At 42.8% G+C, this 25,489-nt stretch overlaps 1 protein-coding gene across 6 annotated transcripts in view; it reads right to left on the bottom strand.

Moving 5' to 3' along the window:
- Window positions 1-25,489, bottom strand: part of arhgap32b (Rho GTPase activating protein 32b) — a 120,444-nt gene that overhangs the window by 3,513 nt on the left and 91,442 nt on the right. For 3 of the 6 annotated variants that reach the window (XM_068721415.1, XM_068721418.1, XM_068721419.1), the window contains 13 exons: window positions 24,121-24,171; window positions 22,608-22,682; window positions 12,625-12,774; window positions 8,176-8,278; window positions 6,982-7,126; window positions 5,760-5,842; window positions 5,285-5,392; window positions 4,693-4,838; window positions 4,418-4,619; window positions 3,029-3,174; window positions 2,506-2,580; window positions 1,494-2,327; window positions 549-1,162 (listed from right to left, as the gene is read on the bottom strand). In XM_068721415.1, the coding sequence (XP_068577516.1) occupies window positions 549-1,162; window positions 1,494-2,327; window positions 2,506-2,580; window positions 3,029-3,174; window positions 4,418-4,619; window positions 4,693-4,838; window positions 5,285-5,392; window positions 5,760-5,842; window positions 6,982-7,126; window positions 8,176-8,278; window positions 12,625-12,774; window positions 22,608-22,682; window positions 24,121-24,171 (2,732 nt within the window). Of the gene's footprint in view, window positions 1-548; window positions 1,163-1,493; window positions 2,328-2,505; window positions 2,581-3,028; window positions 3,175-4,417; window positions 4,620-4,692; window positions 4,839-5,284; window positions 5,393-5,759; window positions 5,843-6,981; window positions 7,127-8,175; window positions 8,279-12,624; window positions 12,775-18,339; window positions 18,561-22,607; window positions 22,683-24,120; window positions 24,172-25,489 lie in introns of those variants that run through there. The other 3 variants (XM_068721416.1, XM_068721421.1, XM_068721417.1) reach the window with 3 other exon arrangements.

The raw sequence follows: 25,489 nt of genomic DNA on the forward strand, positions 1-25,489 counted from the left end.
ACAATATTTACTTCTGAAATGTAGTAGAGTAGAAGTTCTATTAATGGAAATACATAAGTACAATTTTGACACACTTTAACTTTACTTAAGTACCGGGTTTGAGTAAATGTACATAGTTACATACCATCACTTAAATAAGTGACAGTAGTCAAAACACTGTCAGTGAAATTTCCTTTTGTGGAAGAGTACAGATCATTCCTAATATGAAGGTAGAGCCAAGAGACACATAGCACTTTTGTACACTTTTATCTGTACAAAAAACAAAGTGTATGTTTTTATTTTTTACTTTTGAACCCGGCTAGGTGTTTCCAATGTTTATGCTATGCTAAGCTAACAGTCTGCTGGCTGTAGCTTAATATTGAATGTACAGAGATGACAGTGATATTAATCCTATCACCGTAAGCGTACTTCTCAAAATGCTGCACTCTTCCTTCATGATAACTTGCTCATGTTATACTGCAGATGAAATATTAATCAATTTGGATCGTGCTTACCTTAATAATGTAAAGGTAGTAGTAGTCTACATATGAAAGTGATATGACACTTACCTCAGGAACAGGCTGTGGTAAGACTCCAGTCTCTTTGCAGCTGCCACTGGGGAAGGTGGCCAGAGTGGTGCTTGATGAGCTGGTCCGGACTAGGACCGGTCCCGCAAGAGGCTGCTGCCTTTCTGGACTTCTCCTGATTGGAGAAGTCAGGCTGGTTGAAGTGGGGAGTGGGGAACACTTGTAAAAAAGAGTGTCTGGTGCGGTTGTAGAGGACTTGGTGTTGTCCAATGGCTTGGTGATCGCGCTGGTCACCTCTAGAGGCTGCTGATTGATTGGAGGATTGGAGGTGGAGGGATGAGCTGAGGCCGGGGCCGTGCTGTTTGGTGGCGGGGAACTCCCTCTCCCTGCTCCCTCCTCGGAAGAAGTCCGGAAAAGTGGGAACAGTGGATGTGTCGAGTCCTGGGAGTTAGAGGCCTCCTGAAGGTGCAGAGGGGACGCCGGCGTAGAGGGCTCAGAGGACCGGGACTGAGCCTGACTGGAGACCTGCTGAGCGGACTCGGCCAGGGCCAGGGCCAACATGCGGGCAGCATTTTTAGGAGGGGGAGGAGGAGGGGCGCAAGTGGGAGCTGTAGTGCTGAGGGAACGAGGGGTGAGGTCCTTTGAAGAGTCCGGAGCTACGACACAAAAACACAAGGGGTCTATAGTTGAAGAAGGAATAAGCAGAGAGCAGCAGGTTAAGAGAAGAAACGACAGCAGGCAGGCTGGTTTTAAGGTGCCTCAGGAAGGAAAAAGAGGGGAAAAGTTAAGCCGGGTGCTCGGGCTTCACATGAAAAGGTTTGTTTAAGATGAAATGCATGCAAACCTGGAAAACTAAACCGAGAAAAAAAGTCATAATTAATGGCACAATTTATGACCTTATCTTAATCTAAATAGTGTAAACAAAGGAGTGTCAAGTCAGAAATGTGCCAAACACTACACTTAAAAAGGTCACTCTCTGCTCCCTACCTTGGTGCTCTTGGCTGCTGGCAACCAGCGCCTGCTGCACGCTGTCCTCTCCCTTCAGCTCTCGACTGTCCGCACTGTCAAAGGCTGCCAGCTTAGAGTGCAGCTCCATTTGGAAAGCTTCACTTAGCGACGGCTCGGCCGCACTCAGCAGCACACTGCCCATCAGGGGAGGAGAGTCTTTGGCTGCCGAGGGAGGAGGTAACGCTTGTGGAGAGGCAAACTGTCCAGCCGTATTCTTGTCCGGCATCTCTGTAGAGAAAAGCTCCGAAGTGGCAAACGGTGTCAAGCTAGTGGTCTTTCCACATTTAATAGGCGACACAGCCTGTGTGGGTTTATCGGTGTAAGAATAGGAAGTGGTCAGTTTCTTGTTTGCCACCTTCTCTCCAGCAGCCAGGCTGAAGTCTGCGGACGACAAAGGGGACATCAAGCCGCCCAGGAAGGTGGCAGAGATGAAGTCAGAGCCGTTGGTCTTGCCACAGACACGGTTGGGGCTTCTTTTTAACGTGGAACCCTCCGCCCCGGCGGGTGAGTTGTCTAGGGGTAAGGCGTAGGAGGTGTCTGGGAGGCTGCACTGGAAAGACATGGGGTCAAAGTCCAAGGAGGCCATGCCGATGTCCGGCGGGCTGAGGTCCACATCTTCACCCGCTGAGCGGGGAGGTGAGATGAGTGCAGGCACACAGATGGGGCCGTCGTCTCCGTCGCTGTGCTCCGTGGCGCCCAGGTTGTTGTAGGAGTTGCAGTGCTGCCGGCTGTCCAGCAGCTCGCCATTAAAGGAGGCCGACAGGGCATCGCTGCTAGAGCGCGGCCGCCGGGGACGGTACACCTTGGACTCTCCTGAAGCAGGAACAAAATATATTCAGAAACTATTTCTTTCATCAGGCCCTAAGCATAACAGTAGGCTACACTGTAGAGCATTTGAAAAACAATATACACAAATGTGCTATTGGCAGCACTGGCTGATTAAACTTGCTATTCTGAGTAAAAGACACAAATGGAAGACACAAATGATTACCTTCAACATTGTGCAGGGAACTCAGGGACTCTTCACTTTTGGCTGATCTCAATGTTGTTGTGTCTCCTCTGCCTCCTGAAACAGAGTGATGAAAAGGTTACAGCCTTGTTTAGTCACATACGCTCTTCTTATTGCACAATTGACCCTTCTGTAAGTCCCACCCCTCAAATCAGACAGGCCGATCAGAGGTCCAACCAGGGTCTAACAACTATCCGTCTGTGCTCCATACTTATTTTCAGGCTGTTTTTGTGGATTTGGAGCTAGTCGTGGTAAAATATTGTGTAAGTGGGATACTCGTTACCCGGAGAGGTTGCAAGGAGATATACTGGCATCAGCATTTCTATGCTACACTAGCTACTAAAGGTATACTGCATGAAAACACATACTGATTTTGCTATTTTTATGATTGTAACAGTGAATAAAGACCTACTTGACTTAACAGGAACAGTGTTGTTCCTTCATTTCATCAATTGTAAGGTTAGAGTTTGACAATTTTCTTTCCAATTATGGAGGAAGGACTCACCAGCGAGAGCCATGGCCTTCAGTTCATTGGGCTCACTGGGGTTGCGGTGCAGCTTGCGCTTGGACATGGAGGAAGACTTGCCGAGGTTGAAGAAAGAACGCCAACTACCCACAGGAGACTTCTTGGATTTAATAGGAGGCCTCTTCCTATGATTAATAAATGGTGAAGGACAAGCAGGCAACCAAAAGTTAGTTTCACTGACTCACATACACAAAACTCAATGACAGATTTAGAAACAGGGATGAAAACGATCAAAGAAAGTTTTCTGTTTTAAGTAGTGCTGGGCAAGTTAACGCGTTAACGCATTCATTAATTAACGCCGACAATTATTTTATCGTGCGTTAACGCAGTTTTTTAAAATTATTATTTTGAAAGTCTGTTGCTGACTGGCAACAGTGGAGGGAGGCTTCAGCAGACTATGTTGGATGCAGCGTGTGGGAGAAGTATAGATAAACAAAAGCAAGACAAGCTAACAAATGCTACAGAGAAGTGGATAGTTACAAACTGCAGGCCGATTAGTATTGTGGAAGACGTCGGTCTGAGGAACGTTCTCAAGGTGCATTCGCGTCACGTTTGGTGTGACGCACCTTTAGGATCGCAACGAATGACGGCACGCATGAGCCTCCCTCAAGACGCACCATCACAAGAATAAGAAGAAGAATATATGAGTTGTATGAGAAGGAGAGGACTACAAAAGCGACGGCGTTACAACGTGCACCAGCTGTTGGACATCGCTTGGTAACCATCATCACCTCGGAGTTACGGTGCATTATATTGATGAACAGTGGGAGCTGCATTCACATGCTCTGATTGTCATGAAAACAAAAGACAGACATTTTGCTGAAACGTGTGCGGAACATTTTATTCATGTTGCACAGCAGTGGAACGTTTCAAATAAAGTCAGCACACTTAGTGCAAGAAATATAACTGCTACTGTGTAAAGGGAATACTGCTGTTAAAAAGCACCTTATTTGTTTAAAGTATTTGCAAACTAAATGTTATTGCATATTGTTCATATAGCAGTACTTTATAAGTGTGCAATACACTACTTTTGAATTCATTATTTAACTTTGCACATAACAATGCGATTAATCTAAAACAAAATCATGCGATTAAAAATTTGAATCGTTGCCCAGCACTAGTTATAAGCTAAGTCTGTAACTGGAGCCGCCGGCAACTGGGTGCAGGAAGAAAACAATTGCCTGCAGTCTTAACAGCAACCAGCTGATGGAGACACATTTCAGCATTATTATCTCAGCTCAAATGGTATTAAAATGCTAGTATTTTGCAACACATTCTACAGATAAATATCTGTGCATCTAAATTGAATTACATTTTTTGAAGGCACACAGTCATCAAATTAAATATCAGTAAGAGGAGTTAACAAACCTCTCGGTGGGAAACTCGATGACAGTGTGGAACTTTCCCTGCAGGGCAGCCGGACCTTCGCCCACCTCGATGTACTTGCTGTCTTCAGTGACTGGAGAGTTGATCTGAGCCTGGGTCCTGGCCTGGGCCTCTTCCAGAGTCAGCAGTTTAGTGGAGGGCGATGAAACCAGCAGGGATTTGGGCCGCGACAATGAGTTGTGACCTGGTGATGTAGGACAGTGTTTATTGGAGAAAGCAGCAGCAGCTAGAGGAATGACAACGAGAGCAGTACGTACCAGCTCCCTCGCGTATTAGTGAGCTGAGTTTGGTGCTGAAGAGAACATCCACGTGGTTGAGGATGAACTCCACCACCACTGACTGGATTCGGACTTCCATGAAGGCCGCTGTGCCGCTGAAGCAGGCAGATTCTATCTGCTTGGACCTGAAGAATTGAGAGAGTGTTACACAAGCATAACATTTTAAGGTAGTGAATCAAACGTATAAATGGTTTGAGTATAAGTTGCTAAAATTATTTTGGGATGCATTTCCAGCATATGTTGTTGTGTTGATCAGCATCCTCCCACAAACAGCTGCTTAAATCATTGTCATTCAGGTAGAACACTCATTTAAAGCAGGAGGCACAGCCCATTATCGCAGCTAATTCAAGCCTGAGAAATCCTTAATGTGACTAGTTTTATAAAAAAAAACAAAAAAAACCCCTACAAAATGTGAAAATTATTAGAATTATCTTGAGATGTACTCTGTTGACAAAAAGAACAGGGAACAGCCAATGGAAACGGCTTTCAGGTGATGACTGAAAGCCGTGTATTCCCCACATTGTAAAACATGCATGTAAAGGACATCCTACTTGAGAGGACGGCGTCTCACCTCAGCAGGTTGGGCGCCCAGACGATGGCCAGGTTCTTGCTGTGCATGTTGGTGATGTAGCTGAATGCTGCCAGGCGGGAAAGGTGTCTCATGAGGAACTCCAGGGTCCTAGGAATCAAATATTAATATATTCAGGTTTAATTGGCTCCTACTACTGATGTGCAGACTAATGGCTGCGATAGAGCTCCTTCTTCAGAGCATCAATATTTCACTGTGTGCTAAAGCCCCAGAGGAATGTCACTTAGAAATCTGCATTTGTATGCTTTCACAAAAGGATGGGAAATTCCATTCATCATCAGCGCAGACCAGCTGGGACCTGTTAAATGGTTCCACTCAATGTCAAAATCAAGTGTTTTTCTACTGCCACACTGCATTAACAGACACCCGACTGATGTGAATGTGCAACACGAGCCCACGTCTGTATTCTGGCAGTTGTCGGGCCTGCCACAGGGGGGCAGTGTGCCTCTACACTGACCGGTAATGCGGTGGAGGAAGCTGCTGGATGACATCATGGATTTTGATGAGTCGCTCTTCGTCCGTCGCTGCTGATACAGCATCCTTGAGGGTGAAAACAAAAGCGAGAGATGGGGAGATAAATGGTTGTATTCATTCAGCTCATTCATTTGTCATCCCTGGTTGTTGCTGCTACGTGGAGCACGGAGGGGACATCAGTGTGCAGCCACAGCCTCTCCCCAGCTGCCATAACAACCAGCAAACATTTACTCCATCTTCAGAGACGCCTCTGTTATACTTGGACAAAGTTATTCTTCCAAGTGACACAGAGAGCGGTTTGCTACAATTGTAATGATAGGGTGTGTTAAGTACAATGCTATTATCTCAAGGGTGTCTCATAACTGAAAGATACATTTGCAGAATTCATATAAGAGAAATGAAAGGAATTTCCTTTCTTTGCTTAGAGACCGAGCAGTTAGTCACATCCAATCAGTGTCCTTCTGGGGCATCAGTAACCACTGAACAGTGTGAACTTCATTATTGAACTAGGATGAAATATGTTAATCAGCCACCTTTATTTCCAGACCAGACAGCACCAACATCAATTAAAACTGAAGGTGACGATGTGAAACATGCAACGGTGTTGAAGACCTTCTCAAACTCAGTGTGAGCTCAGTCTGTCTTTGTCCTCGTGCCACTTCAATGCATAAAGTTTGCGGACCGGGTTCAGGTGGTTGACTAACTTGATATTTGATTGAACAGGTGGGTGTGACTGGACTGACCCATGCATCACTAGTGAGCACAGTCAGGAGGATTCAGATAGCTGCCTTCCTAATCATTCAAACTGTGTTTTCCATCAGATAATAGAATAAAATCTAAGGTGACATAAGTTTGACTTAATGACAAAACTATGGGTTTGTGCTAGACTAGATTGACTGAAATGTTAAATATAATCTGATGACTAAAATCGAAGTTTAAATCAAATTAAAAGTAGCTGACAAAATTAAGAAAAAAAACATTTTGACTAAAAGTTTACTAGAATTACTTTTCATCAACTAAAACTAGACAAAAAATATGCAGGATAAAAATGACTAAAACTAATCAGCATTTTGGACTAAAGACTAAGACTAAATCTATAATAGCAGCCAAAATAAACACTCAAAGCAAGCTAACAATCAAGTGGTGTAATAGCAGCAAAAAACTGGTGTGGGAAAAGTGTAGAGTCCCGCTAAGGCTGTGCTTACGGAGAACTTCTCGTAGAGCTGGTAGGTGAGCAGGGGGTTGGGCAGCTCTCTGAAGTAGAGCTTACACAGCGAGCCCACACAGTGGATGTCCTGGATGTAAACATCTTTGGTCAGGTCGGGGATCTGCTCAGAGTCAAACTCGTGCCTGGAGAAAGAGAAAGAGGGTAAAGGTAGAGTCAACAAATGTGCTTCTTCTGAACAAAAGGTGCATCAATAAACGACTGCTGTGGTTTGGTGGAGGGATACGAGACATGGAAAAATAGTCTCTCTGCATTAAAATGTGTTTCAGAAATGATTGATATGTGCCAAAACAACATTTCTGTTAGTTAAGTTAAAAAGAATCAACTTTGGTAATAATCTAATCCAGGGTTCCTACAGGAACTGCTCTTAGCATCCCGGCCGCAAACTGAGTGTAGTTGGTTCCGCTATCCTGATCTGCATGACATTAATGAGACATGAAAAAAAGGATTCGTAAAAATCTTACTTTTTAAGACTTGAAGATTGATCTACGACATTTTACTACCAATTAAGGCATTTTTTTATTTACTTTTTTAGATGAATTAATTTATGCCTTTTAAGATTTGATAAGGTTCCTTAGGGGGTATTTGTTTGAGTGTTGAATTAAAATATCAGAAATCTTTTTCCAGAATTGCAGACTCCACATTTCAGTGCATATATGTGCACTGTATGTGGCCTGAGAGGCGAAGCCCAATGGTTAAAAAAAACCCCAACTTTTTTTAAAACCAATATTGTTCAGCTTACACTAATAATTGAAAAATTACCCGGAGAGTGTATCAATATTTCAATGAACTCCTCTCACATTTTAATTTTGGCAGCTCGACAGTCAGGAGAAACTCTTTTAGTGAGTGTAGTGAGGACATTACACCCTTACATACGCATGGTCAACCCCACATCCTTAAATGTAAACACAGCACTGTCCTTACACACCTCACAGCATTTCAGAAATAAGACAAGAACTCCTAAAAAACGTTGTAAAAGCTCTGATCACAAAAAATTCTTATCCTGCTATGACAACATTACATAGTAAAATCTGTGGATGAGGAACAACTGTTACAGTGCACGTCATCCTGCTGCTTTTCTTTCTTTTACAGATGCAATAAAAGATGGAATTCACATGTTATCAGCCAGTGAATTGAATCAAATGCTGTATTTAACGGGCAGCGTGTCTCCTACCGCAACTTCTGGATGTTTGAGGCGATTCCAGAGAGGCGGTAGATGCCGTCCACCACGCCGTGCTTCTCCAGGAACTCGGTGCAGCTCTTGAGGACCTGGGGCACTGCGAAGAGAGAAAAAACAGCGTGTCATCACATAAAACATCCGTCAATATTTGTCCAGTCTTCACTGAGAGCCTCGAGGTCAAAAATACGACGACTTTCCTTTTTGAATAGCCGAGTACAGAGCAGTCAGGCCAGAGCTCAGGGGCTCAGAGGGATTACCCAGAGTGAATAACTTTCTAGTGCTTTCAGAAGGAAAAGTTGAGGGCACAAACATTTGACCCATGTAAAGGAGAGACCAATATATCCTGAAGAGCTTTAAAAACAGATTTGTCTTCTTTCTCTGGTGCCTTTGGTTTCCCTTGAACCCATTTTTTACATCAATGCAGTTCTGTGTGTTTGACTGAGGCAGCTAATCACATACACTCGGCTTCAAAGCACAATACCAGTGATTGTGTGTTAGAGCTGGGACTGACCAAAGAAAAAAAAAAAAAAAAAAACACTCAGAAAAATAGAACTTCCTAATTCCCCTTCAGCTAACCATGAATCATGCAGACATGCTATTTATCTGTGTGTGTGTGTGTGTGTGTGTGTGTGTGTGTGTGTGTGTGTGTGTGTGTGTGTGTGTGTGTGGCACACACACACACACGCACAAGGATGGTGTGTATGTGTATAAGGAGGCTCCCAGGCCTCCCACAGCTTACACATCATTCAGAGGATGACAGAGAGTGGGACACTCGCCGAAGCAGCTGTTCAGACGAATTCCGCACATAGCGAAGGAGAAAACAAGGCCGAGGTTTGAGGAAACCACATTCTGCTGCAGAGAATCCTCTATAAGTTCTTCACGTAGGAACATTTTTTGTTGTTATGTCCTCTTATCACAAAAGACACACAACACGTGTTTTGAATGTGGAGTTAGGGTTGGACACAGCAAGAATAAATCATCTTAAATTCTAGTTAAAATAACGGCATTCAAAGCAAGAGAACGTTCAACTGATGTGCTGGTTTTGTTCCCTTTGAAAGCTCAAACTGACTTAAGTCAGTAGCCGCCATTAGCGTAGTGGCAGTGATGTTGTGGTTAATCACGGCCGGCAGTCGCCCCCTCTGACGGATCAAGGCCGCCTGTGGGAATGTGGAGGTTATTCAGCTTCAAAGAGTTCCTGAAATTGGTTATGACTCAGGCTTTGGGAACAAACAAAAAAGTTAGCGAGCTAGTGAGGTGTGCAGGGTGGGAGCTCTCCATCAGACCTGTGCAGGCAGATCCCTTTGTCTTTAGCATGACCGGTCCCACTCAAAACTAGACGCTTTAATGGAGATTTATGGAAGAAACATATTTCATGGAGCACAGGCTTTTAGCTCTTACTTTCCATTCCCTTCCCCCCAAGTCTAAGTTTGTTGTTGAAGACAACAGCATGAAAGACATAACTGTCAGTTCAAAACTTTAATTTTAGTGGCTTTGGTTTGATAAGTATATTTTCAACATCCAGACAATTATACAGGATGTCTTGGACAGATTTCTTGGCAAAAGTGCTTGAAATGTGAAATTATTTACCACCATTATGGTGTTTAATGACTTGTGAAGTGCCACAGTAATGGTGGCTCGTCTTCTTCCACCTCTATATAGCAGCCGAGCTTCGGTGCTCTACTTTTTTTCTCTGTGTTTCTCTTGCTCCACGAGATCATAGTTGTCTTTCATTTCTTTCAAGTCGGTTGGAACACATTGACCGTTTGACCAAGCACAGTGCGACCGAATGGCTTATCTCATGCTGTCAAGGTAAGGCAGGTTTACAGCGGTCAAGGATGGACTCCTTCACCCATGAATGTGAGACTGCGATGTAATACTGATCTGTGACCAGATGCTAGTTTAAAAGGACAGGACTGATCGCTGTGAACTAATGTGCTGGTACGATGAAAACCATTAACATCCAGACAAAGAATAAGGCCCGTTCACACCTGACATCTACATGTGACCTGGGTGATCCGCCTGTATATTGCAACTGCTGCTGCATATCAAAACAATGGAGGGAAATTGAGATGTTTTGGCTTCACTTTTCGGGAGCTGTCATGCCGCCACCCTACAGCGGCAGCCAGTGAAAAAACTGACTTTATGTTGTAGTCCAGAGTAGACAAGTCTTATACTGTCCATTACATTACATTACATTACAATCATTTAGCAGACGCTTTTATCCAAAGCAACTTACAATAAGTGTATTCAACATAGGTATTAAAGAGAACTACTAGTCACCAGAAGTCATAAGTGCATCTCCTTTTTTACACAAGCATCTAAGAGCATGAAGCAGAGCATAAGTGCAGTGCAGAAACAAACTAATATGAATACAATAAGTGCTAAGTGGAAGGCTCAGGGTAGTACTTCTTGAAGAGGTGGGTTTTCAGCCTGATGAAAGATGGGCAGCGACTCTGCTGTCCTGACGTCAGTGGGGAGTTCATTCCACCACTGTGGGGCCAGGACAGAAAACAGCCGTGACCGGGTCGATTGGCCGCCAGGACCTCTGAGCGACGGGGCAACCAATCGCCCCGAGGCAGCAGAGCGAAGTGGTCGGGCGGGGGTGTAGGGCTTGACCATGGCCTGGAGATAGGAAGGAGCTGTTCCTTTCACTGCCCTGTAGGCTAGCACCAGAGTCTTAAACTGGATGAGCTCTTACAGGTAGCCAGTGTAGAGAACGGAGAAAGGAAGTTGTGTGGGAGAACTTGGGGCGATTGAACACCAGACGAGCTGCAGCTTACTGGACAAGCTCCAGAGGTCTGATGGCCAACAATAAAAACGTTTTGGTACAATTTTATTTGGCTTCTAAGGAGATGCACTGTGGATAAGGACCAGAGTTATTTTAATGCAAAGACTCGTACATTAGCAAGAACTTAGTAGCACAGCATGGAAGTGAAAGCAGTGCTCTATAAAAGTGAAACTGCAATAAAAATAGTTTGTACTGAAGGTAAGTGAATAATCACAAATCATTAAAATTGTGATGCATCAATTTGGCCATAATCAGGAAGCCCTGAACCAAAAGTGTTTTTAACCAGCTGGAGACAACAGCAGTCAGTAAAATCAAACATAATTGTGATTTCTGGTACACTTTATGAACCTATAAATATTAAGTCACTGTCTATCGGTGTTCCCCGGGGTTCTCCATACAGCAGACACAACACATACTATAAATGACTATAACTATCTATATACTAACTAACTATATATTCAGCTATTTTGTTGAGTTACCTCTTAATGCAGTGTTTATGTCTAGGGCTTTTATTGTGAAAGGTCAGCACAAAAGAAGTTTGCGCTGCTGCTGACATTGTGGGAGTAATAAAGTGTTTGTCATTATTTGATCACCTTCATAAAGCTTAGGGGCAATGTCAGTTGAGTAGGCGGTGCTTCAGCTTAGCCCGGGACACATTCACAGACACACTGTTGTGAATGAATGTGGTCTGAGCGAGTGCATTCACAGCTGTACTTGGATCTGTCCACCTGTGATCTGATCACCCAAAGACACATGTCCATGCCAGGTGTGAACAAGGCCTGAGATCCATTAAGATTAGGAACTTTTTCAAGTTGCTGTCAACATGAACTGAACTGAGGTTATTGATCACTAAGCTGGAGCTGATGTCACAGTGTGATGAGGACCATTCTCCTCATTGAGACCATCACGTCAGCTCGTCTACCAGACACCGTGCTGCTGCTGAGGGCTCAGGAAATCAATGGAGCCACAGCACATAAATGGATGGATGGATTTTAGCCCAGCAAATATCTTAACTAGAACTACATAGAGCTGGAATGAGCTACTGTTTACAAACAGTGTGTGGTGTGTATTTGAAAGGGTTCATGATGACATTCATATAAAAACCATCAGCTCATGGATGGAGGAGCAGGTGTGTTTGGGGTGGTAACATTTTCTGCCATAAATATTGAACACTGGCAGTCATGATGTCACTGGTATATGCTAACATTATTATGTTATTACGTTCCATAATTTGACCCTAATGGTCAAGATGCTCCACTGTCTTTGGCTCCGGTCATCTGGGATGGGGCTACAGGACTTTAAAATGGAGAGTTTTGTCCTTTCTGCCATGAAAGCCCTGAACAAACTGCCTCACTGACATTAATGTGAGCCAGGATACTGGACAGAACATGAATGTATTCATGATAATTGTATCTATTGTGTATATCTGTATGCTTCTGTGTTGCACTGGTAGGGAAAACCAATCTACCTCTGGGACAATGAATCTAATCTAAAAGAACCCGACTGTGTCTTGCACTTCTGAATCCCATCAATTCTCAAATCTAAGCTGGTAATTTAGGGCCCTGGCTACTATTTGAGAATTTATGGCGTAAAAAACAAGCCTAAATGGATCCAGAAAACACGAGTGCTCTCAGGTGTGTCTGCATGTATCTCACCATCATGTCCCGAGTTGAGGAGGTGCTCTCCCAGGTCGCAGCCGAACACCCTCTCCCGGAGGATGCCTCTCTGCTTCAGCTTCTGCTTGGTAGGCCGGGACTTCATGAAGGTGCGCAAGAAGGTGATCAGCTTCCCGTGCTTCTTAGACACTGAGGGACGAGGGAAGGAAGGAAGGACACATCTTAGTTGTCTTACACGGCTGTTTACTACTCTACAGAACATGTGGGTTTGACGCTGGTTTCTGGTCGACTGAAGTGAAACCCCACACAAGCTGCTCAGGCTTGTCCCTTTGTGCATTTCAGCTTCATTCTAATGCAAACCCTTCCTTTATGCATGTGTAGTTTCCTTGAAGCGAAGGCTTCGTTCTTAAATGCCACCTCCCAGGCAACTACAAAGGAATCCTCCACATCCAATACCAGTATCCTCCGCTCAGCTTCAAAACAAGACAAAAAGAAGAAGGAGCAGACCTACTTAGAAACCCAAACCGCACCAATCAGATAATATGTCTGGGAAAGGGTCGTAAGCTTCTTAAACTGGCATGTTTTTGGTGGGGTTCGGGGGACAATGGAGCTGGCTCCACTCCAGATATTTGTTTGAAAAAAAGTGAAAATCGCACACTGGTGAGGTGACAGTAGCAGTGTTTTTCCACTCTTGGGTCAGTTTACTGGACTCGGTGATACATGAAATTAACTTGTCTGATGAGAGCCTCAATTTCCTTTTAACTGAGAATTCAGTTCAGTTTAAGTCGTCCATCAGTCTTGGCTAAACAGACACAAAAATCTGAAATGTATTGAGTATGAAACAGTTTTCCACTAACTGACCAAAGAAGCGTCATAGTGCATCTAACATGACTGTTACAATACTGCAGCTCTCTGGAGATTATCGATCAAAGCAGTCTGACGGCAGGGTTAAAAACAAACTATTTCACCATCTTAAAGACCTTTACATGAATAAACTACATGCAAAATGTTACGTGTTGTGGTTACATAAATATAGGCGCCACTCAACCCGTTCCGCATAATGTGATTGGCTGATGCCTTTTATTCGTGGTGCAAAAGTTTTGGGAAAAAATGCACCTTGTTCCAGGGAAAAAGTATGCATCTTTTACGCTGCGTAATATTTGCATTCTGTTTTGTATTTATGACAAAACAACAGGTCTAAAAATATACTGATGAGCAAATTAATGGCACAGAAAAGAAAACAGCCCTGGTGTTACTAATTTGAATATTAAATTTTATCCTTAAACTGTGAAGAAGAGGACCCTACTAATCCTGATATTAACAGGTTCTTTCCCAGCTGCACTGCTCTTTTCTCTGTAAAGCTTCCACTCAGACCTGACGCTTCTTTGCTTCTCCGTTCTGTGTCAATGGTCTGCCCTCGGTTCCTGTCGCTAGTCTCCCTTTGATCCTCTTACATGGCGCTGCACTCCACACCGACTTTAACCAACAGCTCTTCCTATTTTTACTTTACAGTTCTATATTCTTGCATTTCACCCTCACAGCAAAACTATCCTTTCTTCTGAATGTGGAGCACCCCGCAGCAACGCGGTCAACACTCTGAAACATGTAAACTGACAAACTGTCCTAATCAAAAACATAAAACAGCAGCAGCCCAGGAGCCCTTGCTTGTACCAGTGAGGAGGACAGTATTAAAAACATCCATTACCTATCCGATCTATGGTCATTGTGTTCTCTCAGCCACACCACATCTGGAACTTCACTAAATCTTTGAGAACAGAGTGATCACAACAACATCCAAAGTGGAAAAACAGATTTTTATTTATATTCCAGGGCACATTCCTTTAACTGATTCTAAACACAGTCACAATCACAATCCTTCCACTTCCTTTATGTGTTTCACAGACTTGACATCACCTGCTTCAAACTACAGTCCGACGCTCACACACACACGCAGGTTCGCAATTTAAAGAAGAAAACGTTAAGAATTCAATCCAAATAAACAACTAATCTTTGGAGAGATGCCGTTTCAATGTACTGTGCCGAGCATAAATCTGCTTCCACCTCAGCACAACAGAAAGTAGGCCACCGCTTACCAAAGAAACTAAACACGCTGAGGTAAAGACAGCCACGTCTGTGTGTTTGCAAGGTAACAACACAATGAAAGTGAGAAGGCAGCGTCTTTACTCACAGCAGATCCACTTACAGAGAAATACATGGCATCATTTAGGCACACGTGTGCCGTCGTGAATATCATTATTAACAACCATCTAAAACAGACACACTGTGAGAGACTTGGCTCTAACGCCCAGAGACCATTAGGTAAAAACTAATGAGGCTGCCTGCCTGGCATGCTAAACGTACACTATGGAGTAATTGACAGTCCGCCATGTACATTTAGAATGCAAACATCAGCACCAGAGTAAAACTAATGAGCTGATGGGAATGGAAAGTCGCTTTGTAGCTGAATGCATTGAACAGTTTCTCATTGTTTGGCCAGCATACTAACAAAGATATATGCACACAGTGAAATGTCTAATAATGTTTAGTGGCTCTCTTTACTTTTGCATTGTGGGTAATGTTTGTGGCATTTGGTTTTGACAAAGAGGGAGCATGTGTGGATTGATTTTGATTTGCAGCATCCATTCTTTGCATGTCTCTGTGAGATACATTTTCTCATTTCAGTTTTTTGTCGATGATAATAAAAAATGTAATCCATCTATCAGTGTTTCGTTAAGTTAAATTCTTTTGGCTCTAAACACACTAGTACCTCAAAAAAAGCAATCAATTCAGAATCAACAGCCAACATCCGCAAACAACACCCATCTTCCTGTTTCAGGGAGAAGTGGAGCTACAATTTACCCCTCAGACTCCTTCTGCACAGCTGTACCAAAGACAGAACCAGTGAGGCAGCTTTGTTTACTCACTGTCGAGGCATCAAGTAGGGGGGAGGGGGGTGACACGTCTGACTGTCAGATGCCAGGAAGAGGAGTGCAACGACAAGCGTGACTCTCCGGAGGACAGACAGAGACTCCCATCTGCTTACTGTCGAGGCAGACAGAGTCTGAGGGGCCAGCAGATCTGACACGCTCACGGCTCAGGTCCAGCTGGGTAGAAGGCCTTCAATACAAGGATGGTGGGACTGAAATAGCCTTAAAAATTAACTACAAGATTTATAGCTTGCTTCACAAAGTTGGACGTCTTGGAGGAGATACATTAATGAAACAATCTGTGCACAGAGGCTGAGACACCCTGACTTGAGAGAACCCCCCAAACTACACAACAACCCTGATGACATCACTATCTGATGACATCATCAGGGTTCGGTTCTCAGAGCTCCTCCACAGAGACAGGAGACGTTCTATAACTGTTTCCACAGGCTGAGTGCTACTAACCATGCCTGGTAAACTGACATCCATATGCAAAGTTGATGAGAGCCTTGTTGACACAGAAAGCTGAGATTAAATGGTTTCACTATAATATTTCTGACTATTTGCAAACAAAGTCTGATGATACATTCTTGACATGTGACACACTAGCAAAGGGGTGGGGGGCCCACATGTTCACAGCTGGGTAAAGTAGAGCCATCAACCCATACCTGGCATTTGCATCGATAACAGATAAAGAGAGAGCAAAGCTAAACACAGAAGGATGGTTGTAGGTTTCCTTGAAGCCCTGAACTGACTGTGAGTATGATGAGACTTTTCCCCAGGAGCAATGACGAGCCGGGGGGAGAAAAGAGGCCAAGCATTACAGCAGGAACAATTACAGACGTAATGGCAAACATCATGCTCCGTTTCCCCACTCCAACCCAAAAAGAAAACGACCGCCTCATTCCATTGAGTTAGCATGGAGCTTTTTAAAGGATGCAGATCAGAGGAAAATCCCAACTTCATAGCAACACAACAGAGTGCTTCCCAAAGTAGAGCAGTGACATTACAGGGCTAAATAGCAGGCTTCAGCCTGAGATATTTGATACAACTACTGTGTGTGTCAGTGTTCCCTGAATACACCACCAGCAGCAGCAGGTGTGACCGCGGCTCCTTGGGGCATCGCAATGCTCTCATCATAGCTCAGCCAGCACCCCCCTCGAGACGCCACAGCCACCCACGCCCATGCAGGCGGCAGAGCGGGAAATTCAAACCTCCTCTTCACTGTTTCATTAAATCATTCTTTGAATTGGTTGGATATAATTAGATCATCCATCCTAGTAATCTGCATGCCGTGAGAAGACAGGTTTTGGCTGGAATGTGATCTGTGGATCTGTCAAAAGCTCTTCTAAATGGACCAAATGTGTTTTTACTGTGGTGGGCCCATAAAAGTAAAGTTAGGTCTCTCTGGGAGTAACGCAAAAGAATGGAGTGAATCTGAGAATGTCTGCAATTTGCTATGTCTGAAAAAATGCTTTACTAAAGTATCTTTGACAGCCAGTTAAGAAATTCAACAAGCCAACTTCATGCCCTTATCGTTCTCATTGAAAAAAGGATATGCGTCTATTGAGAGGCGACTACCACAGAGATATTGTTTGCATTGCTTATCAAACTGAAAAACAGAACACTAACACTGAGTTAACACTCATTAACACATCCTTATAATCTCCTGTTGGTGTTTCTGGATGGCCGTCTAGTGTGTAAACAACAACAGAGTAGTGTCTGCCTATAGAAAGGCAGTCATGGCCGACAGTGACCTCTGTTTGGACAGGAGGGCTTGAAGTGTGTGGTGATAGCCGGAGCAAAATGCCTAATTGTTCAAACTCTTAATGCACCACGGATAAACAACTCCAGCAGAGGGAGGAGAGGACCTGTGTGGTCCCGCCCGAAATTCTACCAGATGGTACAACTGTACACCACATGAGAGAAATCAGGAACAGAATCCATACAGAAGGGTCATGAAATATCAATATCAGCATCAGTACAGAGGGATGTACAAACCACTGAGCCAAATGGGTGGGCCTCCCCCAAAGCCATTATCGTTATATAAATTCAAAATTCAATTATGAAATCAAAAATAAAATAACTTTTTTTATTTTCTCAAAAAAATGAGTGATGAGAACTGCCGGTACTGTCAGAGTAGGTTTGACTTCACTGAGCATCTAAACTATGGCACTGCTTTATCATATAGAGATGTTTGTTCAGATGCAAATCAACTATACAGTTTGTGAACAATATATTTCAAATGTTTAACCTCTTTCTTTGCTAAATAAAAAAATAATTCCAGAACTGCATTTTAAAAGTTCAACTTTTCTGGCACAGTGGTAATTTAAATATACAGTATATACATATATACACAGTATATATATATATATATATATATATATATATATATATATATATATATATATATATATATATATATATATATATACACACACACACACACACTATATATATATATATATATATATATATATATATATATATATATATACACACACACACACACACACACACACACACACACACACACACACACACACACACACATATACACACACACTTGGAGAGAAGAGGCGAATATTATTCTTAAGTTATTTTTTTACCTAGGAAACCTCTTCCATCATTCTAAAATCAGTCTCTTCACATTTTTTTTTAAACACAGTTTATCCTCAGTAGGACTCGATACGTGGAGCATAAACCTAACTGTTAACGGTGTAGTAGGTTCGTTTAGAAAAAATAAAGCTGTCAGCCTATCATATCTATGAGGGATACTTTAGCGAATACATACAATTACACTCCAAATATAAACCTATTTTCTTACCGTCGCTCCATATCGCTGGACTCGCCTTGGGGCTTTTTGACAGGGTCTCAAACTAGGTCCAAAGTTTTATCGTTTCCTTTTTACCGTAAACCTGTACAAAATAGCGCTAAAACCTAAAGCTGAATACTGCAAACACGACCAGGTGCCTTTGTATGAGTAATAACAAGTTGATAAAAGTTTGAAGTTTAGACAGAAGGAGCACGAGAGCAGCGTCGGCTCTCCTCTGTGCTCAGTCAGCTCGTGTCCACACGGAGCTGCGCCTCAACGTATCGGTTTACGACCCCTCATATGATGCCTTCAGGTGCTCCCGGAAAAATGGTAATATTCAATTGTTAATAACACTCTTACAAAGCTGCGAGTACTATTGACGGAAATTGTATGTTAAATGAATACGACAGAGCGGATGGGCCGAGTTAACAACTTTTAGTTAACATATTAAAGCAAGAATACGTGATGCCATGCCTGCAGTCTGTGCTTTTAGATTTCTGAATAACAGCAAGGAAAATCAAAGCACACACAGGATTAAACCGATGATTGTATATGTACACACAATCCTTTTGGTCATCAGCTGCTTACATCGCGTTTATGTACTCTTAACCAGCCCCCAGGCATATTCATAATGCTGACATGCACATGTGCTTGTTTCTAATATTCTCGACAGTATATGAAGGCAGCACAGACGCATGCAGCCAAGTGGCAATTGGAATGGTGGTTTAGAGTGAAAAACACGATCCTAACAAGCAGCATCCCTGCATTTCTTCCCAACATATGTACAGGATGGCCTTACCTCGACTTTAGACCAGCTCTCCCTCTGATGGGCCTCCTGGCCCTCTGAAAACATGATCTTATTAATTCCTTAACTGGCTTAGTTCCTTAGCAGACATGTTGAGTTAAAATAAAGTCAAACTAATTGTTGTTGGTCCAGAATCACAAGACTGGAGTCAGACTTTTTCCACTGCATCATGTGATCACTTCAACTTGACATAATTTTAGTGACACAAAGACAAACATTTCTTTGAGCTGATCCTCAAATTTCTCTTTGCATTTAGGTTCTGATATTTTCAATAGTGATCAGTACTCAGTACATTTAATCAAGTACTGTACTTAAGTACAATTTAAGGCACTACAGGTAGAATTATCCATTGTTTCACAAAAAAACAAAGATTCAGTCCAAATAATAAATACAAATTTGTATAGCAGAAGTAAAAGTACAGAATCAGTACTTTTACTTCTGATACTTAATTAATACTTTTGCTGATAATACTCCTGTATTTTGAATGCAGGTCTTTGACTCGTAATGGAGTATTTTAATTTGACATTGTTATATTTGTACTTTTTACTTGACGCTATTGTGGATGATGTATTTTAGAATTTTGTTGTTGTTGTATTTGTGGAAATTGTCAGAACATCCCGACAGCAACCAATAGATCAAATGCTCTGACAAAAGAAGAAAAAGAATCTGGCAGTAGCAGTTGCACAACTGTAATAAATCTGTTCAATCATTTTATTCAGCTCAATGTTGACATTGATAATGCGAATTTTGGGAGAGTGTCTTTAGAGGGAAGCCATGAAGGGCTGGGCTGTCAGTGTTGCCAACTTTCTTGCTAGTTTTAGCGACTTTTGGAGCTAATGCTACTAGCTACTTTATTTGGAAATCTTAAAGTCTAGCGTACTCTTGCTGGTTTCTCCGATGCTGCCGACCCCAGCTTCAAGTAAAAGATCTGAATACTTCTTCCACGTGTATGTAATGCCGTGCTCAAATTTGCTTTCCTCCCTAATATCAGCCAGCAATAATTCTACCACTGGGGTAAATTACTGAGAAAGTCAAACTAAGTTCAACTCGTACAAGTTTGTTCTGTGCAGCAGCGATCATAGTCATACTGTATGTGTCCTACACTATCACTTACAGACCGGACCGCAAGATACAACTTTTTACAGTACAGAGTGAACCATACTCTGACCATTTTCTCCCTGAGTTGATCATGTAATAGAATGGCATGAGTTTTCTCTCCTCTAATTCATTTGTCTACTTTGTAAAGTTCTTTTTAGTGTTACATGTTTGTCATGATACCTTGAAATGTAAATCACGAGGCATTGTTAGAACAGCAGCAGGCGGTTTGGTTGTCAGAGACGTGGTGGAAAGAGTAAAGCAACAAGTGGAGTATGCCTTTAGGTTATTAGACTATTAGCAACGTTCTGAAAAACTCCAGTCACCTGATGTCATACACCACATAACAGGGTGAGAGCTTTGTGTTACACCAAGTGTCATGAAGCTGCTATTTTGCATGAAACTGGATAATCTATGTCTCTCTATGGTATGCGGTAAGAACGAGGAAGTGTATTTAGCAGTAGCACTCCAAGTTTTGATGTACAGGAGCACAACGCCATGCTGAAACACAAGCACGGCTGGAAATCAGAATTTTATACCTGCTTGTTAAACGTCTGTGCGCGTTGAAGCTTTGCACGACACAACTTGTCTTAGTAATGAGACACCAACATCCGCAATAATGATGCAATACAACTCTGTGTAATGCAGCGTCAGACTTTGATTAGCAAACGTTTCGCAGTGAGTCCACTAAAGGGAGCAAAGGGGTTTAAAAAAAAGAAAAAAAAAAGATCTATGTGCTTTACACACTCACTCAGTTTACAACACAGCCTGGGTTGTTAGTATGTAATCAAAAGCAGCCTCCCATCCAAACAAAGGTGTGGCCTACGACGACGGTCTCTTTTTGAAGCTACAGAGCAAGACGTTACACAAGTTGCCTTGCATAGTTTCAACGGCCCAGAACCGGAGCACCAGGAAATGACCTGAGATCCTCGGAAACAGGAGGACAAAATCTCACTCTGTCTCACACATTTTCTCTCCGGTTTCCCCGTCCTCTCTCCCTTACATAACCAGCTGTCTTCACAGCTGCCCAAATCACTGGTCTCCAGACATGACGAAGGCCTGCATTAAGGGGGGAGGGGGGCTCTACATCTGGGTCAGTTACTAGTAGGTCTATTGGGCTGTCTGGGGAGGAAATAAGACTGTCATTTTTCATCCAAAACTCTTTATCTTCACATTGATGTCAACAAAAGAGTATTTTTTTTTTACTGTGAAGAGAATAGTCTCTGTTCTCCGATTCCACTGAGAAACATCACAAGCACATGGAAGACTAATAACTAGCTTCTATCGTCTCTATTTTAGCTGGAGCGGCGCAGCGTGGTAGCAATTTCCATAGTTGTAATGAAGAACAGCAAAGGTTAGTGGTGGAGCAGAGTGGATCAAGGCAGAAGTGAACATATTTTCCCAATGCTGCGTGGCTCCCTGCAGGAATGTGCTCTTTCGGTCACCATGGAGAGCGAGACAGAGATTCTTACTGTTGCGGGACAAAGCTCGGCGCTCAATGGATGGGTTTACAGGCCCCCTCATTGTAAAAGGATTAAAATAAATCAAGGCCGGTCGAGGCCGAGTGCCACGGCAGGGGTGCCGGGGCCTTTCAGCTCCGACCAAACAGACGCACACAACAAACACAGCTGGCCCCCGTCCAGACACGGCGTACATGCAGCCGCTTCGAGAAATGCTGTAGTAAGCTGGCTCACCCCTGGAGTCATTTGCATGCACCTTGAGGAGTGAAACTGAAAAAGAACAGGGGGGGGGACTGGAGGGATAAGATTGTTCTCTTTTTGAGAGGAACGTTTGAAAAGGGTGGGATTCGTTTTTTACGCCACTACATCTAATCCCAAAAACATTTATACGCAGTATACACACAAAACATTAATTCCGACAAAACCTGCAACACAAAATATAGCAGGACGACAAGAAGAATCTTATTATGTAAAAGGAATCTGCTGGAATTCTGGGAACAAACTTAACAGGGGAGGGGAGTATGGCAAGTGTTGCATCACACAGACCTTTTCTCATGTGAGATTAGAGCAATTAAAGAAAAGAAAAAAGAAAGTAAAGAAAAGTTCACAAAAAAAGACACATATTCACAGATCTGTGTCATACATGCTCAGATGTCTTATTGGTCCACCAACAGAGTGTTGAGATAATGTGGATAAGTGTGTTAAAGGTTATGGGCAATCTCTCATGATCTGCAAACTTGTAATGCAACAACAAGAAGATAACATTTTCCTGCGTAGAGTGAAGCTATAACCCACATCGCAAGCTGCTATCACAGGTACAGACTAGACATATAAGAAGAGCAAACACATCACTGGGGTTGTGGAGTTAGTTTTTTGGTTAGGGAGTGGCGGAGCAACACGGCCAAAGGGTTTTTGTCTACCTGAACTTAGGCTGTAGTGATTTAGCGGGTCGGCCACCCATGCACTGTCCTGTATTACACTCTCCATCTCCAAGTCTGCATGCAGCCCAATGGACGGATGGACCCACAGACAGATGGATTGGATGGATGATGGGAGACGTGAGAGAGTCGGCAGAGGGAGAGAAGCACTTCAAGTTAGAGAACAGGGCAACAGTGTACTTTGGATCTGTGAGGTCAGTGGCTTTGCATCGAAATGATAGGCAATAAACTGCTCTGTGAGACCGTGTGCAGATAAAAGTAAAATGCTTAGTCATGGAGTACACTCAATTAAAGAAACATTGCATTCATCAATAAAACAAGTCTTGTTTTGTGAGATTACTTTAATTTAACTCTAAAGTTATAATCCATAAGACTTTCTTGAAAACACTCCATTTCTGCAACTATTTATAGCATTATTGTCAGCAGTAGCCACTCAGAGCCTTTACGGTATGTTCTATTTCTAGTAGTTTTCATTGTTGGTAGCGGGGTCCGCCATTCCTGCACAAGATTAAATTTGCCTACGCGAGGGAAACGATGCAGCATGTAATCCAGCATTACTGTTTGTGATTTGATTTGATTGATATCAGCCTCATTGTTTGCCACACTCTATCAGAGCGGTGTTAAAGGGATAGTTAGGATGTTTTGAAGTGCGTTTGCATAGTCGGTGTTTTACCTACAGCAGATGGAGTTTGGAGAAAGAGAGGAAAGCAATGTACTGCAGTGAAATTATTCTAAATAGAAAGTGAACTCTCTAATGGATAATGATTTCTTTAGGCATCTAAAATACATTTTGCTGCTGCCCCCGTCCACAGCAGCACATTGCTTTGCTGCCAAGCTGGTAATAATGTCCGTTTCTCCAACCTCCATCTACTGTAGGAAATACACCGATTATGGATAAGAACCTCATGCAACCCCACTTCAAAACACCCCATCTATCCCTTTAAGTTACTGCACAGGAAACGCAGGTGTGTCAACATTTTTGGCATTTTTTGGATCCGTTTTAAATATTTCAGGGGGTATTGGCAAATAACCACAGTGGGCTGTTGAGTAGCTGCAGGTGACAGGTTGCACACCTCCAACTCCTCAGCAAGCTAACCAACAATGTTTAGTTTCCCTGCTGTTGTGTGGAAAACCACTTCATAAAACTACAGCATAAAATCACATGGAGGTTGCTCATGGCATGATGGAAAAAAGGCCAATTATTGACCAACTTCTTTGTTAAAACAACGCAAACCTGTTACTCACATCTGTCAAAAAGATGCACTAGTTGCTCTTCTGTTGTATTTCTGACAAATTAGCTGTTCAAGGAGTTCTGCAAGCTGTAGCATAAAACCACACCACAGAAATCAAATCAACGGGGAAGGAAGTCTTTAGGATTAGAACTTTAATTACATCCATGTCATACGAGTGTAAAAATGTTTTTTGTGAGTGTGTGCGAGCTGAGTGAATGCGGGGTGAGTTGACAGGTGGATGAGGTGTGTATACCAGCACGCACAGGGAGGGAAGAGACTCCAAGAAGCAGGCTGCAGGCCAGAGCAGGGGGAGGCTGAGGCAGAGGAGTCATAGTCAGATGCAACAAATCAAGACACATGCTAACGCTACTGTACATCCAACAACAGCATTAATGACACATCGCAGCGGAGAACAAGCGGGCAGCTTCAACGCCATTACATTTAGTTATTCACTCTGCTGCTGATAATGAACATGATCCAGGATCTGTTCATTTAAAACATGTTCATATCACTGATAACAGGGCATCTGCAGGTTATAGAAACCCAAATATTAGATTTTGGTTATTGCTAATGAGCTTATTACAAACAAGCCACATATTTCTTATTGAAGAAAGTTAACTAATAAATAACACAGATGAGCAATTCAAAAGAAAATCTTTAGACTACATTCAGGATATTAAAATAATTTACTTGACCTGCGGATACTCAGTGAAGAAAAAAAAAAGCATGACTGATAAATTAGGACACATGCAAAAAACAAAACAGCAACAAGCATTAAATCGTTGCTCAAAAGCAGGGGAGTGGGCAGGCAGAATAAGTGGTGGACCGTGTGGGGAGCAGGCTGTGCGTGCACTGCAACAATTAACTCTACACCGCCATATGCATTTATGTTCAGCCACACAGTCTGAAAGGCTCAAAAAACTTTGGGTTTGAACCCCTGATTGGCACATGGGCGTCCAACGGCACCCGAAACGCCGCGCCTATAATGACATCCCTTCCCTCGTAGTTGTGAATCTGGTGGGGGTTTTTTCTGCTGTGTCATCACTTCATGCAGACCTCGGAGTCTTTCTGAGGCTTTCTCGATGGTTAAGAGCCCCGCCCCTTAGAAGCCAGCCGGGTGGTTGTGTCAGTGAGTCATATTGGTTAGATCGATCTTTAGATTTGTAAGACGTGGATTTGTACACAAAGAGGTTTTAATCAGAAGGGCTCGGTCAGAAACAGGACGCGAGCTGCTATTTCTGTAGTGTGTGAAGAAGTGAGGGCAAAGTTTAAGTTCATCTCAAGACTGAAGCCGCCAAATGTTGTTACGGGTTCTTTTTGATTCCAGGTTTCCGTTATGTACTTGTCTTTGACACTCTGGCGTGTGCTGAGGAGCTTATCTGTTTGCTCTGGACAGCAATAGATTAGTACAGTAGTTTGCAGTGGATTTGCATAGCGCTGCTGAGTCAACATAACATGATAAGCTGATTATATCAGGGGTCACAATTATGCGTTTCCTTTCACTGTTACGTGCTCATAAATTGAAGTTGTATTATATCTATTACACTGATAATTATAATGTGATTTGGTTCTGTATATATATAAATTTAGTTTTCAGGTTATATCTCTAACTCCACTGCATTTTCTCATTTT

The sequence above is a fragment of the Cebidichthys violaceus genome, unplaced genomic scaffold, assembly GCF_023349555.1.
Source record: "Cebidichthys violaceus isolate CVI_PGR_0920_01 unplaced genomic scaffold, fCebVio1.0.p SCAF_27, whole genome shotgun sequence".
In the NCBI taxonomy this organism is placed as follows: Eukaryota; Metazoa; Chordata; class Actinopteri; order Perciformes; family Stichaeidae; genus Cebidichthys; species Cebidichthys violaceus.